At 35.8% G+C, this 23,695-nt stretch overlaps 2 protein-coding genes across 2 annotated transcripts; one reads left to right on the forward strand and one right to left on the reverse strand.

Annotated features, from left to right (window-relative positions):
• Positions 1-6,181: 6,181 nt before the first annotated feature.
• On the reverse strand, positions 6,182-7,574 carry LOC143622681 (uncharacterized). Its single transcript, XM_077093753.1, has 2 exons — positions 6,946-7,574; positions 6,182-6,408 (listed from the first exon to the last, which is right to left on the reverse strand). The coding sequence occupies exons 1-2, from the start codon at positions 7,475-7,477 to the stop codon at positions 6,308-6,310; spliced, it is 633 nt and encodes a 210-aa protein (XP_076949868.1). The 5' UTR covers positions 7,478-7,574; the 3' UTR covers positions 6,182-6,307.
• Positions 7,575-13,947: 6,373 nt separating this feature from the next.
• LOC143622726 (uncharacterized) lies at positions 13,948-17,965 on the forward strand. Its single transcript, XM_077093789.1, has 13 exons — positions 13,948-14,250; positions 15,297-15,335; positions 15,434-15,582; positions 15,772-15,847; positions 15,938-16,223; positions 16,311-16,420; positions 16,499-16,546; positions 16,630-16,812; positions 16,957-17,058; positions 17,144-17,280; positions 17,353-17,491; positions 17,584-17,724; positions 17,810-17,965. The coding sequence occupies exons 1-13, from the start codon at positions 14,054-14,056 to the stop codon at positions 17,832-17,834; spliced, it is 1,632 nt and encodes a 543-aa protein (XP_076949904.1). The 5' UTR covers positions 13,948-14,053; the 3' UTR covers positions 17,835-17,965.
• The last annotated feature ends 5,730 nt before the right edge of the window (positions 17,966-23,695 follow it).

Here is a 23,695-nt window from a genome sequence, read left to right on the forward strand (position 1 = left end):
TACCTATCCCATTCTCGACTCTACCTAACCGTGGGTACTTATCAGTGGTATCAGGGCGGTCTTGATCCCCTCTGTGGTAGAGGTGCACAAATCGGGTTCAAATGGAAAACCCGAACCGGTTCCAAACCGGTTTTTTCACACCGGGTTGTAAAATGGCACCGGTTCCAATCAAGAACCGGTTCGGTTCCCGACCCGAACCGATGCCCAGATATGCGAACTTTTAAGAACCGGGTAGGGTATGAACCGGAACCGGTTTTTACGTAAAAACCGGTTCCACCGGTTTTTTTTGAAATTTAAATATTAGAGCCGTTAGGAACCGGTTCCAAGGGCTATATATCCGTTTTTGACCGTTGGAACCGGTTTTTAACTATAAATAGGTTATTTTCTTACTATAAATAGCAAGGTTTGTTTGTTTACTTGTTAAACCACTTCCAAAACTATAAAACACACTCCAAACCACAATTAACCTTAAACCGACAACAAATGGCAACCAATGATGACGTTGTTATGGTGATCGAAACAACAAGATGCCCCGATGTTTGGGTTCATTACGATTTGTGTCTCATGACCGACTCACATGAGTTGGCACGTTGCAAATATTGCTCGAAGTTTCTTAAAGCAGGGTCCAACTCGACATTACGAAAACATACGAATAAGTATTGTCGAGAGAAAAGAAGATTGGAAGCTAAAAAACGGAAGTGGGAGAGTCGTCCGGCTCTACAACCCAAAAATAAGTATTCCCGGATTAAAACGACGGACTTTGTTTTTTATGTTTTAGTTGTTATGTTTAGTATCGTTTATGTTTTAATAATATTTGTAATAGTTAGTTTTTAAATAAATAAAATGTTCGTCGTTATTAAAAAAGTAACAAAAATTAATCATGAGTAACAAAAGTAATTATAATAAAACAAATCAAAACTAAATATTAGTTGAACAAGTTACAAATAATTTTACCAAAACAAATAATTACAACTCTTCTTCGTCTTCATTCTCGTCTTCACCCTCGTCTTCGTTATCGGAAGAAACCCCGTCCTCCGCCTCCTCATCATGAATATGACGCTCTATTGGTATTTCGTCTTCAAAGTTCGCCTTGTGTTGTACACGATCCACCGCATCCAAATGGTCCTTTAGGCAAATGCAAACCTCTAGAGACTCGGGAGTTAGTTTTGTTCTTCGCATAGATAACACCCTCCCACTAAGAGAAAAAACCGATTCGGAAGCAACCGTTGAGGCTTGTACGGCAAGCAAATCACGAGCCATGGCGGATAGAATGGGAAATTCGTTTTGTTTACCTTTCCACCAAGCCAACAAATCAATATTGCGAATTTCGTCGACCGTTGCGCCCTCAACATAGTTTGCTCCACTATATCGACCAAGTTCGCTACTTGGTGTGTTTCCTCTTTGCCTCTTAGATGCCGATTCACGAATCCCATTCATCAAGTTTATAAGTGGGTCATTGCACGGCCTACCAGTTGTTGTTTTTTTCACAAAATACGATCTCGTGCTTGGACCATACATTTGAAAATAATGGTCATAAAGGTCTTGAAGGTTTTTGTTGAACTTGTCCTTCGCTTCCGTCGACAACTTCGGGTCAATCTCGTGCATACCTAAGTTGTCAAATATTTCCTCAATCGTTGTTTCAACCCCATTAACATTCCAATAGGGGTTTAATGCGGCGGCACAAGTAAAGACCGGCGGTATGATTTCAAAATATTTTATGAACTTTTCTTTCATCACCGCAACAATATTTTCGAAGAGTTTGTTCTTCTCCGCAAAGATTTTAAAAACACAAGACATATAGTACAATTCTTGCAAAACCCAACAACTAGTAGGGTAATAGACTCCCGATAATTTTGTTGTTGACTTTTTGAACACATCAAGATACTCCAACAAATAACCGACTTGGACCCAAACACTTTCCGGAAACATATCGGCCTCGCGTTCTTCAACAAGATTGTTATGAAAAGCTTGTAAAGTTTGGCGTTGGGCAAAAGCACACTTTAACATATGATAAGTTGAGTTCCAACGGGTTGGAACGTCCCAATTCGGCCCCAAATACTTTCTTTCAACCGACTTGCAATAGTTCTTATATTCAAGATGTCTTCTTTTACCACTTTTGAAGACATCTTGTAACATAAGTCTAAAGTATTTTAAATCATCACAACTGTGTTCATTGTTAAGACCTATTTGAACAACCAAGTTGATGATATGTGCAACACATTTGACATGAAAAAAATCCCCGAAACAAGGTGGTGAATATTTAATGATAAAATTTTCAGCCGCCTTAGTATTGTTTGAAGCGTTGTCAAACGAAATCGAAAATATTTTATTTCTCAAGTTGTAAGTCGTTATAACTTCATCAAGTAATTCAAACAATTTTTCGGCGGTATGTGGGAACGGGAAGTTTTCAAAAGCGATGGTGTGTTTCATCAATTGCCATGTCACCGGATCAACCCAATGAGCGGTGACACATATGTATGATTCGGGCAACCCGTGTGGTGCCGACCAAACATCGGTAGTTAAACTAACCATGGCTTCTAAAGAATGAAAAGACTCGATTAACTATTTTTTAGCACACTCCCACAACCTGATACAATGACGTCTTAAGGTAGTACGACTTACATGTGTGTATCTCGGTTGTAGAGTTTCGCGAATCAACGACGTCAACTCCGGGTCATCAAAGTGGTTAAACGGCAAACCTCGTTGAATAACGAACTTTGCCATTCTATCTTGAACTTGAGTCGTGTTGTAACGAAATAGTGTACCATCTTTACCCAAGTCAATTTGATCGGTCGCGCCAATCCCTTTCAACGCCTTGCAATATGGCTTCTCGATGTGCTTTCTCAAAGTAGAGTTGGAATCGTGCTTTAATATTGAACCACATAGTTTGCAACGAGCCTTTTGATAACCTTCGTCATCCACAATCAAATCCCAATTCTTCCATATGTCTTGGTTGCGGTTATGGTTGACTACCGTAACAACCCTTGGGTCCTCCGTAACAGGAACGGGGGCAACAAAAACACTCTTCTTAGCCTTGTTGTTAGTTTTTTTGATGGGTGCCATAATAATATTTAGTTGGATGGTCGGGTAAAGGAACGGGTTTGCTAAAGGAGTAGTATTTTAGTTTGTTTTTGAGTTTGGTGGTGAAACAAGTAATGGAAACAAGTTATATATAGGTTTGGGCATCAAAAACCGGTTCCAACGGCTATATTACCGTTGGAACCGGTTCCAACGGATCTATTGTCTCAAAAACCGGTTCCAACGGCTATATTACCGTTGGAACCGGTTCCAACGGCTAATTGGTGTCTAAAAAACCGGTTCCAACGGCTATATTACCGTTGGAACCGGTTCCAACGGCTAGTTTGACTTTTGTTTGACCCTTCAAAAAAAACCCGTCGGAACCGGTTTTTTCGGGTACGAACCGAACCGGTTCCAATTAAGAACCGGGTAGGAACCGGGTTGGAACTGGTACTGACATACAAATAGGAGAACCGGGTACGATTTTCGGGTACAAAAATACCCAAACCGGGTATTGTTCCAACCGGGTTGGAACTGGAACCGGTTCCGGTTCGGTTCCACCAGTTAGGTTCCGGAACCGGTTTTTTTGTGCACGTCTACTCTGTGGACGCTCAAAAATGGAACGAGTTGTTGGCTCGAATCGAGTCAACAATTGCGGAGATGATCAATCTTCTAAAAATGGAGTCCCAAAGATGGGCAGCCTACAGCGACACCGCTTCCGCCGCGACACCACCACTTGCCCCACTACCACCGAAACAAGCTTCCGCCATTGCACCACATATCCTGTCACCCGCTTCCGCCGCAACACCATCAGCCGTGTCACCCGCGCCCACAACGCCAACAACGGCCACTACCACCTCACTGCCACAACCACCACCGGCCCTGAAAGTTGCCACACCACCCTCACTCAAAACCGCCCCGCCTTCTGCATCTGTTGCCTACCCACCACATAAACGGTTTGCAACTTATCATCCTCATTCCAACTACACCCTTAATTATAATTGTCATGTTGTTACTTGGTATCAATCACCAGTGAAGAACAAGGCTCTGATTAAAGATGCAACCTTGGGTATAATTGGAAGCCTCCATGGTGTTATGCTAAGTACCACATGCTTGCTGTCGGGAGAACCGAATGGCGTCCCCCATGGGAATTTGTCTCTGTCATATATTGTTTCAGATTATTAACCTTGTGGACAAGGCTTCTTCAAGGGGGATGGATTGTTGTGGGTCTACTACCCTCAACCCACGTTGTCATGCACCATGCATATTTCTAGTTTATTTTATGGTTATTTCCTTTAAATTAGTAGATGTGAGTAGTGGGTAATTAGTGGTTAGTTGTTGGATTGTAAGGCTATATAAGCCCTTTAGGTTTTCTTTATTATTATGAATGAAAGTATTATGATTTGATTAAATCAAAGTTTCTTCTAAAAATCTATGAATTCTATTCTGGTTTCCGTCTATTTTCTTTGAACCATTTGATTTACGAACGAGATTCATATAATCTATTTCTACATTATCATATGGCTATCCCTTTATTTTACTTAATGGTTTAACTAATTATAATGTTTAACAAACTGTATCAATTGTCGACTTTACATGTATTATTTGTCGGTTAAAAGATTTTCTTAAACTTTGCTTTAGTATTTGTTATATCTTTATAATGACCGAAACATTTTCATATTTAAAACTGTCTCATCGTCACATGTTTTATATCCATGTTTCGATGTTTGATAACGCACCTTTAATATATGTTTTTTTGGCTTACTGATTCATGTTTACAAATCTGTGTTGGTACAGGCAATACCGAATTTGCGTCGGTTTGCAACAACAACGTGCTGAATTTTTTGGGTTCTACATGTGATAATTTTTTGTATTTTGGCATTGACGGGATTATTTATTTTGTTTACTTCCGATGTCGTAATCCGATACAGGTTGGTTTCGCGTCTACTCACAACACGTTCGTGGTTTAACGCTTTATATATGTTTTTAAATGTCCGGCGCGGGTGGTAAATACTAGTTTAATTTAAAAACAGGAGCTAGTTTTAATTTTTAATAATGTTTTTCTCTTACATTGGTCTTATAATATTTTATTGAACGATCATCGAAGCCACGTTGTGTAACTTTTCCACATTATGTGAAACAACGTTTGAAAATGAAGGTCTACCCGCAAGACTTTCTTGGTCATTTTTCATACGCGAATATCTTTGTTTTTATTCAATTATTTGTACTAGAAATCAAATTTAGCATTTCACGGCGTACTACAAGAAATCTCTATTATTGAATATTTAATTGGTGTTCCAAACCTAATAAATTGTATTTATTATTTTAAATGGTTGTTACTTTTTGAAACGTAACGATCCTACTGACTCGCTTTGGATTTGTAGTCATATTATAAATAACTCTTAAAATACTTCCAAGATCAAGTTATACTCATCACACATAGTGGTCAAAAGACATTTTGGATTTCATTTGGTTTACAACATTGTATTTGATGTTGAAAGTGATTTCAGTTTAACTTGAGTGTCACGTTAAAAACTTATTTTTAGTGATTCTCACAACGTTAAAAGTTTGTTTGGGGGAAAACGTATTGTTCTTATCATATGCATGTTACTAGAGGTCGAGGATTTGCAACATCTTCTAATCGTAAAAGCAATAACAAAGAGACTATGATTTGTACTCGGGTCATTGTGAAATAAAGAAACAACATGGACACAAACTTAACCTTGTTTTTTATATTATTTCGTCACGCAAACTATTTATAGTGGTTATCGTAAGACGTAGGTCATTCAACTTTTGATATTATGACTTACATATAATAGAAAAACTAGCCGGTCACCTTGGTGCACTTGATATGATATATGCTCATTTACACTTAACTTAGTAAACCAAACGATAAATAAAACTCGACATAAAAGTAGAAATATGAAAGTATAGATTAGTCGGGCCGCTTGTAAACACAACTCAAATATCTATGAGGGTTTATATCACGCGGGTTTACATAAAGTTGGGGGGGGACAAGATATCACAAAAATCCCATAAATTAAAGACATATAGCACTCAAAAAAGAAAAAAAAAAGAAGCTAAATTTAAATCAAAACAACCGAAAGCAAAACTCGTACCATGATTCAAAAGCAAATGTCAAAGTCCACAATTAGTTATCAATTTCACTCTGTCAAGTCAACTATGTATTGGCTGTGTTTTAATCTTTGTGATCTAACCATGGCTGGGCTTGATTCACCCTTGTGTGACCAACTGAACATACTGTCTGTTTGCTCATCTTGTGTTCAGCTTAATGATGGTGAACCGGTGATGATGACGATTGTCGTACCGAACAACCGACAACTTGTGCCCACTGTCTCAACCTTGTCTTCATCGTTTGTGGATTATCACCTACATCATCATAAAAGTTCTCATCAGAAATAAAATACATGTAATATTAATTGAAATTGTAGAAATCATTTTGTAAAATTCGGCGATCTTTTTAACCAAAGAAAGTCAAACTTCAAAAATTACTGCCTTACTAGTCATAACAACCGCCAAATCAACTTGGAAATTTTTTGATCAAGACGGTTGTTCAACCTCTATCTGGATTGCTATTTGAAACAATGTGGAATTAGACGTGAGACGTGACCCCTATTGGAGTTACACCTATCATGTAATTGAAATTCTAGAAATCAACTTGTGAGATCGGAATAGTCATAGTATAGCTACATCACCCCTATCTGATCACAGGTCATCAAACCACCATTCACAAAACAGCCAAACGACCATTTCAAAAAAAAAAAAAGTCAAATTTTGAAAACTATTGGTCAGAACAGCCGTCTAGCCAATATCTTATTGCGTTTGAACATAGACGGTCAACTTTAAATTTTTTTAGTCAAAACGCGACGGTTAAAATGGTGTGGGATTAAATATTAGACGAATTACCACGAGTGAATATTGCATGAGGGCTGCTCGCCGGAGACGACAAATCAGGCTCAGAAACCGCATACGAATACGACGACACCGACAAAGAAGACGACGACGACATGGACGACGACTTGGAAATGGTATCAAAATACTGTTTATTAACAGCATGGTACAACCCAAGGGCCGGTAACGTATCAGACAAACGATCATCAGACTTAGGAGAATGTTCAAATCCAAACCCAAGCTCAATACACGCCTTGAGCTCATCAATATCCTCATCCGTTACAGTCTTACTCCTCCGGTGATTATGCCTGCCTTGTCTTCGGACCCATTGCTCGTCCCGGTGGAGGTCCGGTGACCATGATTTCTGTGAGTAGAGTGAAGAGGCTGGTGGCTGAGTTGACGTGGACGGTGGTTGTGCGGTGGTGTGTGGCGGAGGCATGGCTGCGGTCTGCCCGAACTCGTGAGGGCGGGTAACCGGGTAGAGTTTGAATGGGAGCGTAATTTCGGGTAGTGAAATGAAAGTGGGGTTTATAAAGGAGTGGAGCATACATAATAAGTTTTTTAATGGGCCCGGCCCGTGTAGGTTTGGTGACGTGACGTCATTGTGACTGGGGCCTAGAAGTTGATTACCGGTCCTTACACATAAAATATTATAATAATGACGATATACTTTCGGGAAAATTCCTAAAATAGTCCAAAATAGAAGAGAGAAAACCAAATTAGTCAAAAAGTGATTTTAATTACCAAACTAGTCCAACCAAACTAATCGGGAACGTGAGATTTGGAATCGTGACGTGAGATTTGTTAACCACTCACAGTGTGACACGTGTAAAGGTACGTGAAAGTTACTCCCAAATCTATCTACGTCGATAGTTTTCTGGCAAAAATCTTTTTCTTATAAATTCATCTCCTCCGACACATTTCAGGTGAATTTCATCTTTTTTGCATAAAAAGAAGAGTTGTCAGAAAAGATGGATTTTGTTACAAATTATTTAAATTCGATGGTTTTTAGATGAAAGTTATCTTTTTTGCATAAAAATAATAGTTGTTTATAAAACTTTTTTGAAAATCATATCCACCACCTACCACCACCATTCACCACAACCACCCACCGCCATCATCCACCACCCACCGCCCACCGCCATCATCAACACCACCACACACCGCCATCATCAACCACCACTACCCACCGCCATCATCCACCACCACCACCCACCGCCATCATCCACCACCACCACCACCCACCGCCATCATCAACCACCACCACACACCACCATCATCAACCACCACCACCACCACCCACCACATTCTTAACACTTGCCATATTTTTAGAACTTTTATAAAAATCATTTAAGGAGATTATATTCGTTGAGAAATTATCGTTTTTTTTAACTTTTTTGAAAATCGTTTAACAAGACTAAATTCATTGGAAAAGTATCGTTTTTTTACAACATTTTTGAAATTTCTCGTAGGAGACGAAATTCACCTGAAATGCGTCGGAGGAATTTTTGCCAGAAAACTATCGGCGCAGACAGATTTGGGAATAACTTTCACGTACCTTTACACGTGTCACACTATGAGTGGTTAACAAATCTCACGTCACGATTCCCAATCTCATGTTCCCGATTAGTTTGGTTGGACTAGTTTGGTAATTAAAATAACTTTTTAACTAATTTGGTCTTCTCTCTCCTATTTTGGACTATTTTGTGAATTATCCCGATACTTTTCATAGAGATTTTTATAAAGGCTTATTAATATAATTAATAATAAATTCCAAAATTTTGGGGGGGGTTGTATAACTATTTGTTAGAAAAATATAAATTCTTAGAAAATGTGTATGATTTACAACAGAAGATGCCGCCTCTTTCCTTAAAATGTTGGGAGTATTAAATAGTCACCATTTATTTAATGAATAAAACATTTAAATAGCCATTTGAAAACTATATCATGGGATTTTTCGTTTTGGGTATGGACGTATAGTTCTGGATTCGAATCACTTAAGTGTTAAATTAATGATGGATAGTTAAAATTCTCTCTCAAGACTTGAACTAGGGTATTAATGATATAGATATAACGACAAGTTAACCTTATAAATAAACAAACTAGACATTAACATTAAACCGCCACTATAACATATGTTCAAACCTGATTGACTTGCTTGGATTTGTGTCTTATACTAATCCTATGTGAAAAATCTTACTTTGAGAAAATCTGAATTCAAACTTGTGATTATCAAACCAATTTGACCATAATATCCGAATTTGAGTTATATTTATTTATATTTTATAAACAAAAACACGTATTTTTTATTTATTACTATTATATATCATATGTTATGTATTTAATTTTTTTTCGTAATTTGTTTAAAGTTCAAATCGGTTCCTCAAGTTCGGTTTGTATTCAAATTCACTTTAAAAATTGACTATTTTAAAGGTTTGTGTGTTTAGTATGCTTTGATAATTAATTGTTAAAGTACATCGATTTAAATCATAAAGTTGAGCTTTTAATATTGTAATTTCTTACATAAAGAACATCGAAAAATCCGGAACAATTGCCTCACGTTCAAACACGGTTGACATGAGTCAACCATATATAAGTAAGCAAAAAAATATTGATCATTTGAGAATGGTCGAAAAGGGTAGCGATGTGTACTTGTGGGACCAAGTAGTGCAACAAATTGATTATTGATGAAACACAAATAATTTAATTTTGATAAAGACTTGTAGCGTGTTGACTCATGAATCACTCGTCATATATTGCCGAAGTAAAGATTAAAAAAATTATTTGGCCGGTTAGTTTCCTTAATGATTTTTTTAACATTATAATGAGAGTAGTTAAAGCTAGAATTAAAGATAAATTCCATAATCAAAAGGTTTTTGATAACATTTGTGTTTTTAAGGATACAAGTTAAGCTCTTTGTCTAACCCATAAGAAACCTGTGCTTTTAATAGCATCAATAATTAAATTTGGCACAGGGTCGTTACTTTTTGAAAATTGTCTTATTTCTTCCTCTCAAAATGCACCAACAAGCCACAAGAATCACAATTTGCAAACCTTTATGAAAGTTTATTAAGTCCGATATAGAAAAGCATACATGGGCATGAGATTACATCATTGGTTCACTAATTGGCAGGTAATACAAATGTTACATGAGGTGATAATATGGTAATTTGTGTGATTCATATTTCATACAAGGAACCCTCATTCCTTCGCTTTTCAAATGACTTTGTTGATGTGTATGTAGTAGGTTATTATGTACATAAGTTTGATGAGGTGTATATGCTATAAATACTATGGATGCCAATGTGAACGTGTATAATAACATTGCTCAAATACAAATTCCATTTGAGACTTTATTGCATCCTATTAATAGAATTATTTCGCTACTGATTTGATTTAGTTAACATTTTATTCTCATAACCACTTTGCCGACTTAATAAGGGGAATTTATTTTATGGTTTAACTATAACAATTATTTGGTTGAATTCATAGATCATAAAGGAAAATTTGGTCACACGCAAATGAGTTACTAATTTTTCGAAAAACAAAACCTAGATGAACTTATTCATAAGTAAACAAGCTTATAAATTTTTACATTTATAAATTGTGGTTGTAGTCTAGTTTGTTTAATTAGGTTGTATACTTGTATGATATTATCTTGCTGTAGGAAAACGTTAGAAGAGAATGAGATCAAGCATGCATGGATCTAGTTCAACTCATACTATGTGTTACCAATTTGGCTAGACCTCTTCATTTGATAATTTCTTTTTCTTAATTTTTTTTGTATAGTCGATTAACCTTGTTTAGATAAAATATCATCATAATTGACAAATTATTACAATATGAATCGTAGTAGCTAACACAACATCGCACATTAAAATGCATTAGCTAATGTCATCAAATTCCGGCATGCGAGGATCACAAGCAAAAAAATAAAAATATATTTATAGAAAAGGGCCATTTTATTTTGCTTTAACCCTCTAACATGGTTGGGCCGACCATGGTACAGTCTTTTAACTTGTGACCTTTACAATGCTTTGCTAGCTTACTAAAGCCTTGATTCTCTCTATTTTTTAGTTATTCTTCTTACGTATCCAAACTTTCACTCATGATTTCAGACTATAAACCAACATTAAAACTCCCTTAATCATTATAATCCTCAGTCCTCACACACATGCAATCATATTTCATATATTACAACTAAGTTCTGGAAATTTCTATTAATAAATCTAAGAAAGCGTGTTGCTAAATGAAGAGAAATTATGGAGCAAACACCATCATCTAGTAATTACCCATCAACATTCTCAAATTTCTATGTGTCCATATACTAGAATTACTAACCAAATTATTATTTCAAAGACTGATTTCATTGCATGACAAGAAATATCGAAATGCTCATTGTTTTCCAACCTTGAACATGCTAACTTTAACATTTATATAATCTTATGGGCTTTACTATAATTCCCTTTGCTCTTCTCAATTTCTCATATTCTCTTAATGATTATTTCTAATTTTAACCAAAAATGAAGACCCTCTTTACCGATTTAAGAGTAAAGTGCCATTTTCATCCTTTTGGTTTGGCAAATAATGTGAATTTAGTCCAAAAAAATTTACTTTTGTATATGGACCCTCCACGTTTCCCGGTTATTGCCAATTACATCCAAATCACTAACTTCGTTAATTTTAATCGTTAAGTCAGGGGTAGACATGTTTTTTCACTATTTCTTTATTATAATACTTATTTTAGTGAACTGCGGTTTTCGTTCTTGTGGTTTGTCCAAATATGCGGTTTTAGCCTAATAGTTTCAAGTTTCCAATTTTCGTCCATGTGGTTTCATTTCACTTGCAAATTTAAAACTACTGGACTAAAAGTGCATATTTGGACAAACTAGAGGGACGAAAACCGCAGTTCACTAAAATAAGTATTATAATAAATAAAGGGTGAAAAGACATGTATACCCCTAACTTAACGATTAAATTTAACGGGGTTTGTAGTTTGGATGTAGTTGACAAAAACTGGGAAACGTGGAGGGTTCATATGCAAAACATAAACTTTTCGGACTAAATTCGCATTATTTGCCAAACCGCAAGGATAAAAAAGACACTTTACTCCCGATTTAACGTGTCTATTTAAACTCAGAGAACTTAGTTCAATATTAACACCTTTGAGGCTTTGATCCTCATACTTAATTTTAAGGGTTAAAACTCAAGGTTGGTATCCAAAATTATATGATCATTATGCAAGTTTAAAGACATGAATCATATGCAAAAACACTCCAAACTATGTAAGTCAAGCTTAATAAAATTCTGACGTAAAAAAAAATAACCTTCACAAGGTTAAAGTATTCTTTTAGATAATTGACAGTGTTATCCAGAAAACGAGATGTTACTTTACATATTTTAAGATATTTTTATAACTATTAGTCTATTATGGTCAATTATTAATCATTTTAGTAAACCAACTTTAACAAAATTCATATTACTGTGTCAATTAAATCATAAATTATTTAAAAATTTGTTCTAAACATTTCATATACACGTGTTATATTTTCAAAATAATTTTACTACCACTATTATAATTCAAATTTTCAATTAATGTTTAATGTGATAAATTTCATTTACTTAAAACCCGATTTAGGTCAAATTTTAGTCTCTTACCATCTTCAACAATTTTCTTAAGCACACATTCTATCAACCATTCTTGAGTAATTTTCTAACAATAATGTTTAACACGCCTTATACATAACATCCTTTTCAAGTTATTAAGGGCTCAATTTTTTTAATTTAATAGTTCATATCACTTATTCGACTTTGTTGGGTTATCAATGCGTCATGTTGATTTCTTATATTTACATTTATACATATCCTTATCTTCACTCACATATTCACAAAAATTGTCCTTTATCTTTACTAATTTGATTCTCAAAATTTCAATATTCATCATTTCCCTTCACTTGAATCCCGTTAGTTATTGCCTTTTTGCTGTGATAAAAAGGTGGAATTTTCTTGGGTTCAATGGCAATTATCTTGTTTATTTTAACTGTTAAAGAAAGAAAAAAAAAACAGACGACTACATCCAAAAGAAAAAAATAGACTATATGGAAGAGCTCGGAATGGTAAGGGTACCGACCGATACCGACTCCGAAAATCCCGATTCCGAAAACTTGAAATATATGATACCGGTATCAGTATTTCATGCAAACTTGAGAAATATCGGTACTGAACCACACCGATACTAAAAACTCATTACTTGGTACCACTTAGGTACCAACGGTACCGAATTCAGTACTGGTAACTAAGAGTGAGCAGAAAGCCGAACTAACCGAACCGGAACCGAATTAACCGAAAAACCGCATCGAAAAAACTGAACCAAAGCATTAACCGATGGTTAACTTTTTGTTTTCTTGAAAAACCGAATTTTTGGTTTTGATTCGGTAATCCATTTTTAAAAAACCGAAAAAACCGATTGATGGTGATAAAGATTATCAAGATGACGAGGATTAGAGTAAACTTGAAGATAAATAAGATGATGAATGAAGATTGAGACTCAACTTATATTAGCATTTTAATTAAGAACATTGTTGAATTTTAAACTTTATTTAACAATTTTGTATTCGTATAGTTTCACGTAACACGTGCCTATTTTTGTTTTTTGAATTCAATATATATGTGGTACTCTAATACGTTCTTATACAAGCTTAAAATACGCATTTTCATTTAAATTTTTTTTTGCAATGTCTACAAATAATTAAAAAAAAACCCGAATATAACCGAATTGAAACCGAAAATAACCGGAAAACCGAACGCATTGTATATTCAAATAACTAATTACTTCGGTTTCGATTTGGGTTTGGGTTTTGCCTAATAACCGAACCGAACCAAACTGTGCTCAGCCCTACCAGTAAAAAGACGCTCATCCCTATATACAATGTACGGTTATACACAGGTGTATATTTTATAAGGACATATTTGCAAATTACTTTATTTATTGCATCAATATTTCGTTATTATTATTTCTTGACCACTTTTATTTTATTCATCGTTTTGGGCATTAGGTTTCCAATCCATTCACCTACACACTATTCTTCACCAATCTGGAACCCAATCAATCAACCAACCAACGATGTGGCACGAAGCTCGTCGGTCCGAAAAGAAGGTCCACGACATGATGGACGCGGCTCGGAAGAGAGCACAGAGGCGTGCGGTGTATTTAGCCAAGCGCCGCGGTGATCCACAACAATCCATACAGGTCTCAGGCTCCCGGTGCCGTGTGTACCATGACGATGGCCTCTATCAAGCCACCGAAGATCAGCAAGGACTGTATGTTTATTTTATTATTCGTTATTCATATGCATGTTTTACTTAGCTACCTGCTAGTTATTATTTATTTTTTATTTTTCATTGTTGATTCTATTTTTAGGTATAGATGTATTGACAATTAGAACTACAGTCAGATTTGTATGTATACGTTATACCTAATTTGTTTTGTAAGTCCAATTTTAGAGCCCTAGGAACTTAAAACTGGAAAAATAGAAGAATTTGGAGTGATGTTGCTCATTGGTTGATGTTATTGATTCTATTTTTAGGCAGATGTGTTGGCATTTGTAACTACACTCAGATTAGTATGTATACCTAGTTTTTTTTGTAAGTCTAATTTATGAGCCTTAGGCATTGTTGTAATAATCCGCCTAGGCGCCAATTAATCTCCATTTAGTCGAAATCGGTTAAAATTGAAAAAAATTGTATGTAAAATTTGGTATATATATGTGTGTTTTTGAAAAATTGCATATAAATTTCATTTTGATTAATTGCTAGTCTCTACCTCACTGCTTGACTAGCGCCTAGCGAGTTCTACGACACTTGTTGATAGCAATCGTTATTCTAGGAACTTCGGATTAAAAATTTTGGGGGAATTTTTGTTCCCGGGTTTGATAAACAAAAGAAAAGAATGGAGAGTGACTGAGTGAGTTAAGGAGAGAATAGCAAGGGAGTGGAAGGGAAAATTTTATCTAACTACCGTGTTATTGAGTTCGAAGAAAATGGAAAGAAAAGTAAATATTTTTATGTGTTAATTCCTTCCAAATGTTTATAATATGGAAGGATTTGGAACAAATGAAATAAGCATAATTTTTCTCTTCATTTTTCTCTTTTTCTTTCTTTAAAAAGAACTGTGGAACACGATTATCCTTGCATCTTTTAAATCCTTTTTTTTCCCTTGTTAAGTGAGACTCGGGAACATAGAGTAATATGAGAACCTAATTCTTTTTGCTGTTGTGAAGTTTATATGAATGCATAGATATAACATCATTGCTGAAATTACTTTCTCTATTTCTTTGAACTCATGATCTTTTTTGTACTTGTATTAGGATTCCGTGGAACGGGAAACAGGATGTTATGATAGACAGGTATTGTATCCCTGATCTTTTCTTAAGAATTTTTGACAGTTTGTGAAGGTTCATTGATGATTGATCTCACTAATTGGTTTTTCAATTTGATTTTGTAGATTTGATGGGCGTGCTCTTCTTGATTTTATAAGAGACTCTGATTCTAGACGTTTTCGTGTCGTTGAGAAGACTGAGGAAGAAGAAGAATTAGAAGAGTTTGTTAGTTTTGAGCGTTACCGGGATTTAATTAAGCATCGACGTAGAGGATGTCGGTACTTCTTTCGGTTTGATGATCATGTTTTAAATTATTAACTGTAAAAAATAATGTCATCTTAAACATCTACTGTTACTGACAAGGCGAAGAATGACCTGGCATACTCTTATGAGTCCTTGCCATAAGGTGGTATTGTTTCTTAATTCAATGCATATTTTACAAGCCACTGTTGTCTATTAACAGTTAACGATGAAGAAGGTCTGCATCATGTTAACCAAGAAATGGAGGCTAAAACTGCTGCTTTACTTGGACTAGACAGGTTTCTCATTCTTCTCAGATTATGATGTTTAAATAATAATCTTATATCAAGGGATAATTTCAAGTTTGGATTTCTTTTAATCTTTGGTAGGTCTCAAACAGCACAAGCTCCAGCAAACAAGGGTTCATATTCACAAGTGGGATTCTCGTATGACGGGGACGTGAAAGATGATAATCAAGATTCAGATGATGACGACGAGGATGATGATGACATGGACGAAGAGGATTTCAACAGTGACGATAGCAACGATGAAGGAATGGATATAATTGCTAAAGAATTTGGAGTGAAGAGGTATGGTTGGATGGTGTACATGGATAAAAAAGCCAAGGAAGAAGAAAGGAGACAAAAAGAAATTGTGAAGGGCGATCCTGCAATTGTATGCACATTCTAACCTGATATGTCATTATTTATTTATTTATTTAAATACTCAATTTTCTTTTATATTATTCATTTTGAACTACAGAGGAAGCTGAGTCGTAAAGAAAGAAGAAAAGCTTCTCAAATAGAAAGGGAAAAAGAGAGAGAATCAGCACGGGTCTCTGGAAGTCGAGTGCTTCATCATGATCCCTACAGGTGCATGCTTTGACCATAAAGTATGCAACATATAATGTAGTCAAATAGATAACCGAAATGCATGAATTGTTTTTGCAGAGAGTCTAGAAGAAGTCCAACATATGAAGCTTATTCACGTTCTAGAAGGTGATTTCTTGGATGATTTATATTATTGAATGCAACTTATAATTAGAACATTAAAGTGATGGTTAACATGCTGACTTCATCAGGTCAAGATCACGGTCATACTCTCCATCAAATTCAAGGCGGCATGATAGTGACCGAAGTAATCCAAGGGCACCAAAAATAGAATACATAACAGAATTTGGGGGCTCACCGGATGATGATGGGCCAAAGCTCGCTGGATACACTCCACCGTCTTCTCCTCCGTCCCATGTTGGTGCATTGAACCGGTCGGAGCATTTTTACTAATTATTGCATAGCTACATTCGATTAGACAGACTGCAGCTTATCATAATAATAAGCCCATTCTTTCACCTTTTTACAGTAGTCTCTTATGTTGAAGTGGTCTCTAATGCTTCTGTTTTTTTCTGCAGGCCTTCATCTGGTCAAATTCTTGAAGCCTTGCATATCGATCCTGCATCCGGTGTGTTTGTTGACATTGAAAGGAATGCCAAATTGTCAAAACCTAGCCCCGGGTATTAATATTATTATTATTATTATTATTCTGTTATTAGCTTTTAAATCTTTCAGTGTGTAACATTCTTTGTTATATATTGGCAGATCTTCCACGGGATTAGCAAAATTAAGCAAGGCTTCTGGCAGTGGAACTGGAAGCCTTGTTAAACAACAGAAGGAGAAAAAAGAAACGCCTCAGGAACGACTTAAGCGGATTATGAGCAAACAGCTTAATAAGCAAAGTATATTTTGTTCCTTTTGGCATGTTTTCTTGGTGATGTTTATGTTTTAATGATTTGCTTGTTTTTTTACAGTTAAGAAAGATACTGCTGCTGAAATGGCTAAGAAAAGAGAACAGGAGAGACAAAGGCTTGAGAAACTTGCAGAAACTAATAGATTAAGTCGATACAGACACCGGAGCCGAAGCAGAAGTTTCAGTCGCTCACCTCCAAGGTGGTATTTTACTACTATTTTTAATTTTATGTATGTTTGAGATTAAAACTAGTCCAAGTCAACCTAATGTACGATGTGTTCATTGTTCTCAGACGATATAGGCGCAGTAGAAGTCCAAGCAGGGGCAGGAGTTCTAGAAGACACCATTCACGGTCTCGGTCCCGTTCTAGGTCGCGGTCTGTGACTCCTAAGCGGGCCCGCTCTCGATCCATCTCTCGCTCACGGTCTCCAAGGTAGCAACATTGTAGTTGTGCATAGTTTTGTTCCAAAGAAGCTATATTTGAACCTAAGGAAACTAATTGTAGCTAAATGTTGCAGGGTTAGGAGCCGATCCAAGTACTAAGAGGGTGGTTTCAAGTTGCATCAAGTTTTAATGTGATATGAGCTGTGACAGTTTATTTTTGGCTTTTGTTTCAAGTGTTTATTTGACAGCAAGACTTTTGTGCTATTATATGATGGTTGTATTTTGTTTCTTATGGTTGTCACTATAGGACATAAAATCGGTAGTTGTGTTTAGGGGTGTAGGAGCGGAGTTGAGCTTGAGCTTGCTCATGAGTAGCTTCTTAAAATCGCGTTAGGCTTATTTATTTGTTATCATTTAAATTATAATACATATGAGGACGACAAAATGATATTTTTGCATAATTTAAGATGATTTTGTTACAGTTTTTTCCCTTTTTCTTAATTAAAAAAATCACTTGTTACGTACGAGTAATTACCAGTGTTTGTGTTTCTTGTTGCATTGCATGAATATTTTTAAGTATAGCATCATATCATTTTGTAGGTCATTTAATACTTATCATAAGTTTATATATAACAATTAATTCATATATATATTAAAATAAAATTATATAGATAATAAGCTTGTTTGGTCTTGCAATCCTGGTCAAAGTTGATGTGAAGTTTATGCTTGAGCTCACTTAGTGAATATAATCTTGAGCTTGGGTGAGCGTTTAGACCCAACTTTATTTGATCTTTCAATGAGTCGATATTGAGTAGCTCGCAAATGATTAAATAGGTTGATCTCTATGACATAACAAGCTTGGAAAATGTATAGAGAGGTTGATCTTTAAGTCAGGAATAACTTGGAAAATGCTTAGATAGGTTAGAATAAAGTTGGAAATCATGGGATATTAGGAATGTAGGCTCAAACCTACTCTAATGTATTAAAAACCGAAATGCATAGAGATTTCATTTTACCAGAACGAAAGAGGCTACTCACAGTTTACAAAGAGTCAACGATCATTATCAAGGATGTCATCTCTCAAGTCTCAAATCTCTATGGAGATAACAGACCTTAGTGTCGCTACCCCACAAACCTTTTGTTATTAATGTCAATGAAATGATGGGTGATATTCAAATTATATAATATCCACATCATCAATGGGTGATATGCATTTAAGATAATCATCACAATTAGCTAATTATTATATATAACAATTGACAAGTTTTGGTACCATACTTGTCAAATGTTTTTTTTTAAGTTTATTTTTGCTTTTTTTTATCGTTTTTAGTTCTAATATCTTAGAGAAATAATTAGAGAAATAACGGAAGCCAATCAAACGTTAATTTTGTGGTTTTTGTTTGATTGACTTCCGGTATCGTAACAAACATGATAGAAACCGACTGATTCCGCCTAGACTCATCACATTAACGTCCGAGACCGACAACGCTCGAGTTTTACCAACCCCAAGTTTACCGATGGACACTAGCGATTCATGCACCTCAATATATATATATATATATATATATATATATATATATATATGTATTGGATCATTTCAGAAGTTTTTTTATAGCGAGAAGTGCGAGAAGTGAAGGTGTAACTCAATTAATCCCTAATTTTCACTCTCTTTCTTATGTGTAAGTGTGTTGTGTAGGTGCATATGTATGTGTGTAGGTATGTATGTTTGTATATGTGTAGGTACATAGGTTTGAATGTGTCTCGGTACATTTATATGTTTGTAGGTAGGTTTGAATGTGTAATTAAGACATAAATACAACCAACCTACATATATGTATGTAACATCATATGAAATGGAGTGAAATTATGGATTAATGGAGTTATACCTTCACTTCTCGCACTTCTCGCTGTAATATTACTTCTCGCAAGATCCATCCCCTATATATATATATATATTATCCGTTTTTTTCGCCCTGGTACCGTAAAGAAAATTGATTGAATGACGATTTTTTCCGTTATCCTAAACATCATGGAAACTGGCCGAATTCACGCAGACTTACTGCATTTTGTTTTAAATCCGATATCGTAACGCACGTAAAGAAAACCAACCGGATGCCAATGTTTTTTTTTGTTTTAGCTCTGATACCGTAATGAACGTGACGGAAACTAGTCGAATTTGCGTACACTCACCGTCTCAACGTCCAAGATCAACAACATTCGGGGTCTTATCAACGTCCGGATTTTACTGACCGATACCACTCATTAGACCACGTCAATTATATATTTTTTAATGTTATGTTTAGGTTTTAGTTCCGATATCCTTAAGTACGACCGAAACTGGTTGAATTCGACTTGACTTATCGCCTCAACGTTAGGACCGACAACTCTTAAATTTTACCAACCTGCCCGACACAACGCGCCGAGTAAAACCTTAGTTTTGTAAATATAAAATTTTCTTCATAACACTTGGGTTTCAGCACGAGTTAAAACATCTTTGGTATCTTTGGTGAAGACTCATATTCAAACTTGGTGTGCGTTTAATTATTCAAAAAATATATATTCTCTTTCTACTCAACAAAAAGAAGAAACACGCCTTCATAATCAAAGAACATTTAAACGGTATGGCAATTTCAAAGCTATGCTTTAAACATCAACTGTAAAGAAAGATATAACATGTATAATAGGTTATTAAGTCGATCTTTATAAAAGGTTGAACAATGTAATTAGAATTACCAAAATATATGCATGGTCAGGGGCGGATATACCTTTAGGAGGAGGATAAGTTATTAAGTCAACGTTTCACTGGTAAAAATTTTGATTGGTTTTCGTCAGGGCCAGCCTTAGGGTCAGCCAAGTGAGGCATTGGCTTTGGGTCTACAATGTTCCAAGGCCTCCAAATTTTTTATTTTTATTTTTAATTATACATCTGGGATTTGGGATTTGAGCGGCGGAGGAACAAAATTAGGTTTGGGAAATTGTGAAGGGAACAATTCAAGTATCGCATAGAAAATACAACATCCTGATTAGAAATAGGCAGTTATATATATTAATTTAGTTTGCTTAATGTTTTCAGATTTCTAATCCCATTGAATTATTTCATCAACAATTGCCAATCTCTTGAGGTATCCATCAACAATTGCCAATCTCTTGAGGTATTCATCGTAACTAGCTTTTGTGTTTTCTTGATTTCATAGCCAATAGAGTTTTTATGTTCTCTAATAGGTTGTCCGGCCGTTACTGGTTCTGTAACTAGTACCTTGGGGTTTTTATTTTGATGATTGTGTGTTGTTCATGATTTGATGATTTTGTGTCTCTAAACCTAAATGGAACCTGTGTGCAGTGTTATCAATTTTAGAATTCCTGTTAAATGTATTTGAAGTTGCAGTTGCTTTCAATCTCAATTCTTCTTTGTTAAAGTGAAATCAGAGTTAATGTATAACAAGTGTAGTTCTTGGATGAGTGGTGAAAGCATTACAATTTCAAATATCAATTCACAATACTTGCAGGTTACATTCAATATAACTAATATTCTAATGTCATTTGCCTATCTTCTTTTTCTACGTACTGTTAGAAAATTTAGTTGCACTACAAATATGTAATATGTAAATAAGATTACAGTAAGAAACATGGGAAATTATGAGAATCATCCCATTTATTATGTTGTGGTACAATGTTCACAAGTATAAAAAACTGTCATTCATTTACAATTGAAGGTGAAGAAGCACGAATCTACTCCCCACTAATGGGTCCTAGATCCGTTGAATCCACAAGGTAGGATACGGTTAACTGCCAATACGATATGAACACAATCCCCAAAGTCCAATGACATGAACCTTGCAAAGCAGAACACCGTGAGCTCGTTACGGGAAGGACAACAGGGGGGGTCTTCCCGTAACCACCCTCCGGCGTGAGAATAAGTACAGCTCTGATGAGAATAAAGTACTTAAGTAAATTGAGAAAGTGCAGTGGGAGTGAATGAATACCTCATGATGATTGAGAGGGTATTTATAGCCGAAGAGTGTAGGGAAGTGACTGGGCCAGCTGTCCTTTTAAAAGATGCTCTCGTAACCGTCTGGACACGTGTCCCCATATGATATGTTCAGGTTATACGTTGCATGTGCATATATAATAACCCGGACATGTGTCTCTCTATCATTGGTTAACGAAGCAATATTGGCCATGTGCACGGTTATAACGACCTTGCTAGGTGTCACTGGCTGATTGGCTGAAAGATTACGTATTGCCCAAGAAAACATCTTGGAAAGTCTTCTAGAAGGTAATTGGTTATTGACAGCTGTCCCGGAGCATTACCTCGTGGTTATTTACGCGGAAGGATATTCCTTCTTGCGGATGACTTTTGAGGATGCTGTGATGCTTCCGCATGTGCTATGAGGGTGTTTCTTCCTCAAATGGTTATGCGGGTGGTTTATATGCCCCGCGTGTGCCCTATAAGGGACTTCTGATTGACCCGTGGGTATTTCTTAAAGGTATTTAGGTCTTTTTGGTACCCTACCTCTATAGAAGGAAACCAGGATTTTAGTTTCAATTTGTTCGGTATCCACTTTAATTGTTTATAAAGAAACTGTTAATTATGGCATTTTTATGACCTTCTGATTGGCTTGGCCCGTATGTTTAGTTAGTTATATAATGACCTAACCTAGCTCACACAAAGTTGCATTTTTTTATATGAAAAAAGGCCTCAACTCCCGAATTTGCTTTAGGCCTTCGAGAAGCTTGAGCCGGCCCTGGTTTTCGTGTTTCGTCACCCCTGAAAAAAAACTAACGTTACCCTTATATATTTTAAGTCCAACCAATTTAATACTTAAACCCAAAAAAAAACCCACTTAAATTATAAAGCTCAAACCAAAAAAACCAACCCAAAATAATCCTTTTAATTAACAATAATAAAAAAAGACCGATCTTATATTTTGAATACAACCTATAGGTCACAAAACACCACACCACCACTGTCCACCAGTTCACACTTCACCAAGAACCTGCTGCCGCTAGCCCGCCACCCCACCTGCCACCATGCCCGCCACCTCCACTACCATCCATCTTTCTGGCCACTCCACCTCCGGCCTCTCCATCATTCCGTAAGATTTATTGTCTTTAGGGTTTTAGAGTTATGTTTAAATTGGAATTAATTTTGGATTTAGGGTTTATGTTTAAATTGGAATTTATTGGGTATTTAAAGTTATGTTTAAATTGAAATTGATTAGGTATTTAGCTTTTAATTTTATGTGTAAATTGGAATTGATATTGGGTTTTTGGATCAAATTTGTTTAGGGAACTTTAAAGATGAGTAAACAACCTCTTATTAGCAATCTTTTTAAACGTCAAAGAAAAGAAACGATGACATCGGTTCCGGTTCTGGTTCATCACCAAGTTTAAATATTCCAACCTCAAGTTTAAATATGGTTGATGATTTGCTAGAAAATGAAGATATCGGTCCAAGTTCAAATATTCCTTCGGCTTCAAGTCCTTCAATACGTTCAAAATCAATTTGGATGATCTTCCTTCGGATCCCGATGATAGACCACCTATGGCTAGTTATCATCCCAATCAAATAGATGACATAAGAAGAGCGTATCTTGTTAAAAAGGCTTTTCAACCGCGATGTCATAACTTTAAATGAACAAACTATTGTAGTGGTCGGAGACGTTTTAATGTCAAATGATTTGATAAAAATGATTGGTTGGAGTATAGCACTAAACAAGAAAAAACATATTGCTTATGTTGTTACTTGTTTAATGGAAGTGTTGGTAATCAAGGTGGAAGAGTGTAACATTATGAAAATTCCGAGTTCAAATGTCAACATTCCAAAGTCAAAGGACCAAATATGTAACATCACGTAAATTTCGGGCAAAAAATGTCAAGTTTCAAAGTCAAGGGACCAATTCTGCCAAAATCCAAACTCCAAGGGCTTAAATGTAAAATCTGTTTACTTGACCCATCGCGCTACGCGATAGGTCAAGAGAGACACCCATCGCGTATCGCGATGGGGTGTCTGACAGAAT

This window comes from Bidens hawaiensis, unplaced genomic scaffold, assembly GCF_021521415.1.
Source record: "Bidens hawaiensis isolate Kalapana, Puna unplaced genomic scaffold, B.hawaiensis_p1.1 tig00003241_1, whole genome shotgun sequence".
Classification (NCBI taxonomy): Eukaryota; Viridiplantae; Streptophyta; class Magnoliopsida; order Asterales; family Asteraceae; genus Bidens; species Bidens hawaiensis.

Bases quoted from the DNA above. Each gene is read 5' to 3' on its own strand.
- LOC143622726 (XM_077093789.1), top strand. From the start codon at position 14,054: ATGTGGCACGAAGCTCGTCGGTCCGAAAAGAAGGTCCACGACATGATG. The intron at 16,813-16,956 runs GTCGGAGCATTT...TTTTTTCTGCAG, and splicing joins CATGTTGGTGCATTGAACCG to GCCTTCATCTGGTCAAATTC. The intron at 17,725-17,809 runs GTAGCAACATTG...TAAATGTTGCAG, and splicing joins TCTCGCTCACGGTCTCCAAG to GGTTAGGAGCCGATCCAAGT.
- LOC143622681 (XM_077093753.1), bottom strand. From the start codon at position 7,477: ATGCTCCACTCCTTTATAAACCCCACTTTCATTTCACTACCCGAAATT. The intron at 6,409-6,945 runs GTAATTCGTCTA...ATGATGATGTAG, and splicing joins TCATGCAATATTCACTCGTG to GTGATAATCCACAAACGATG.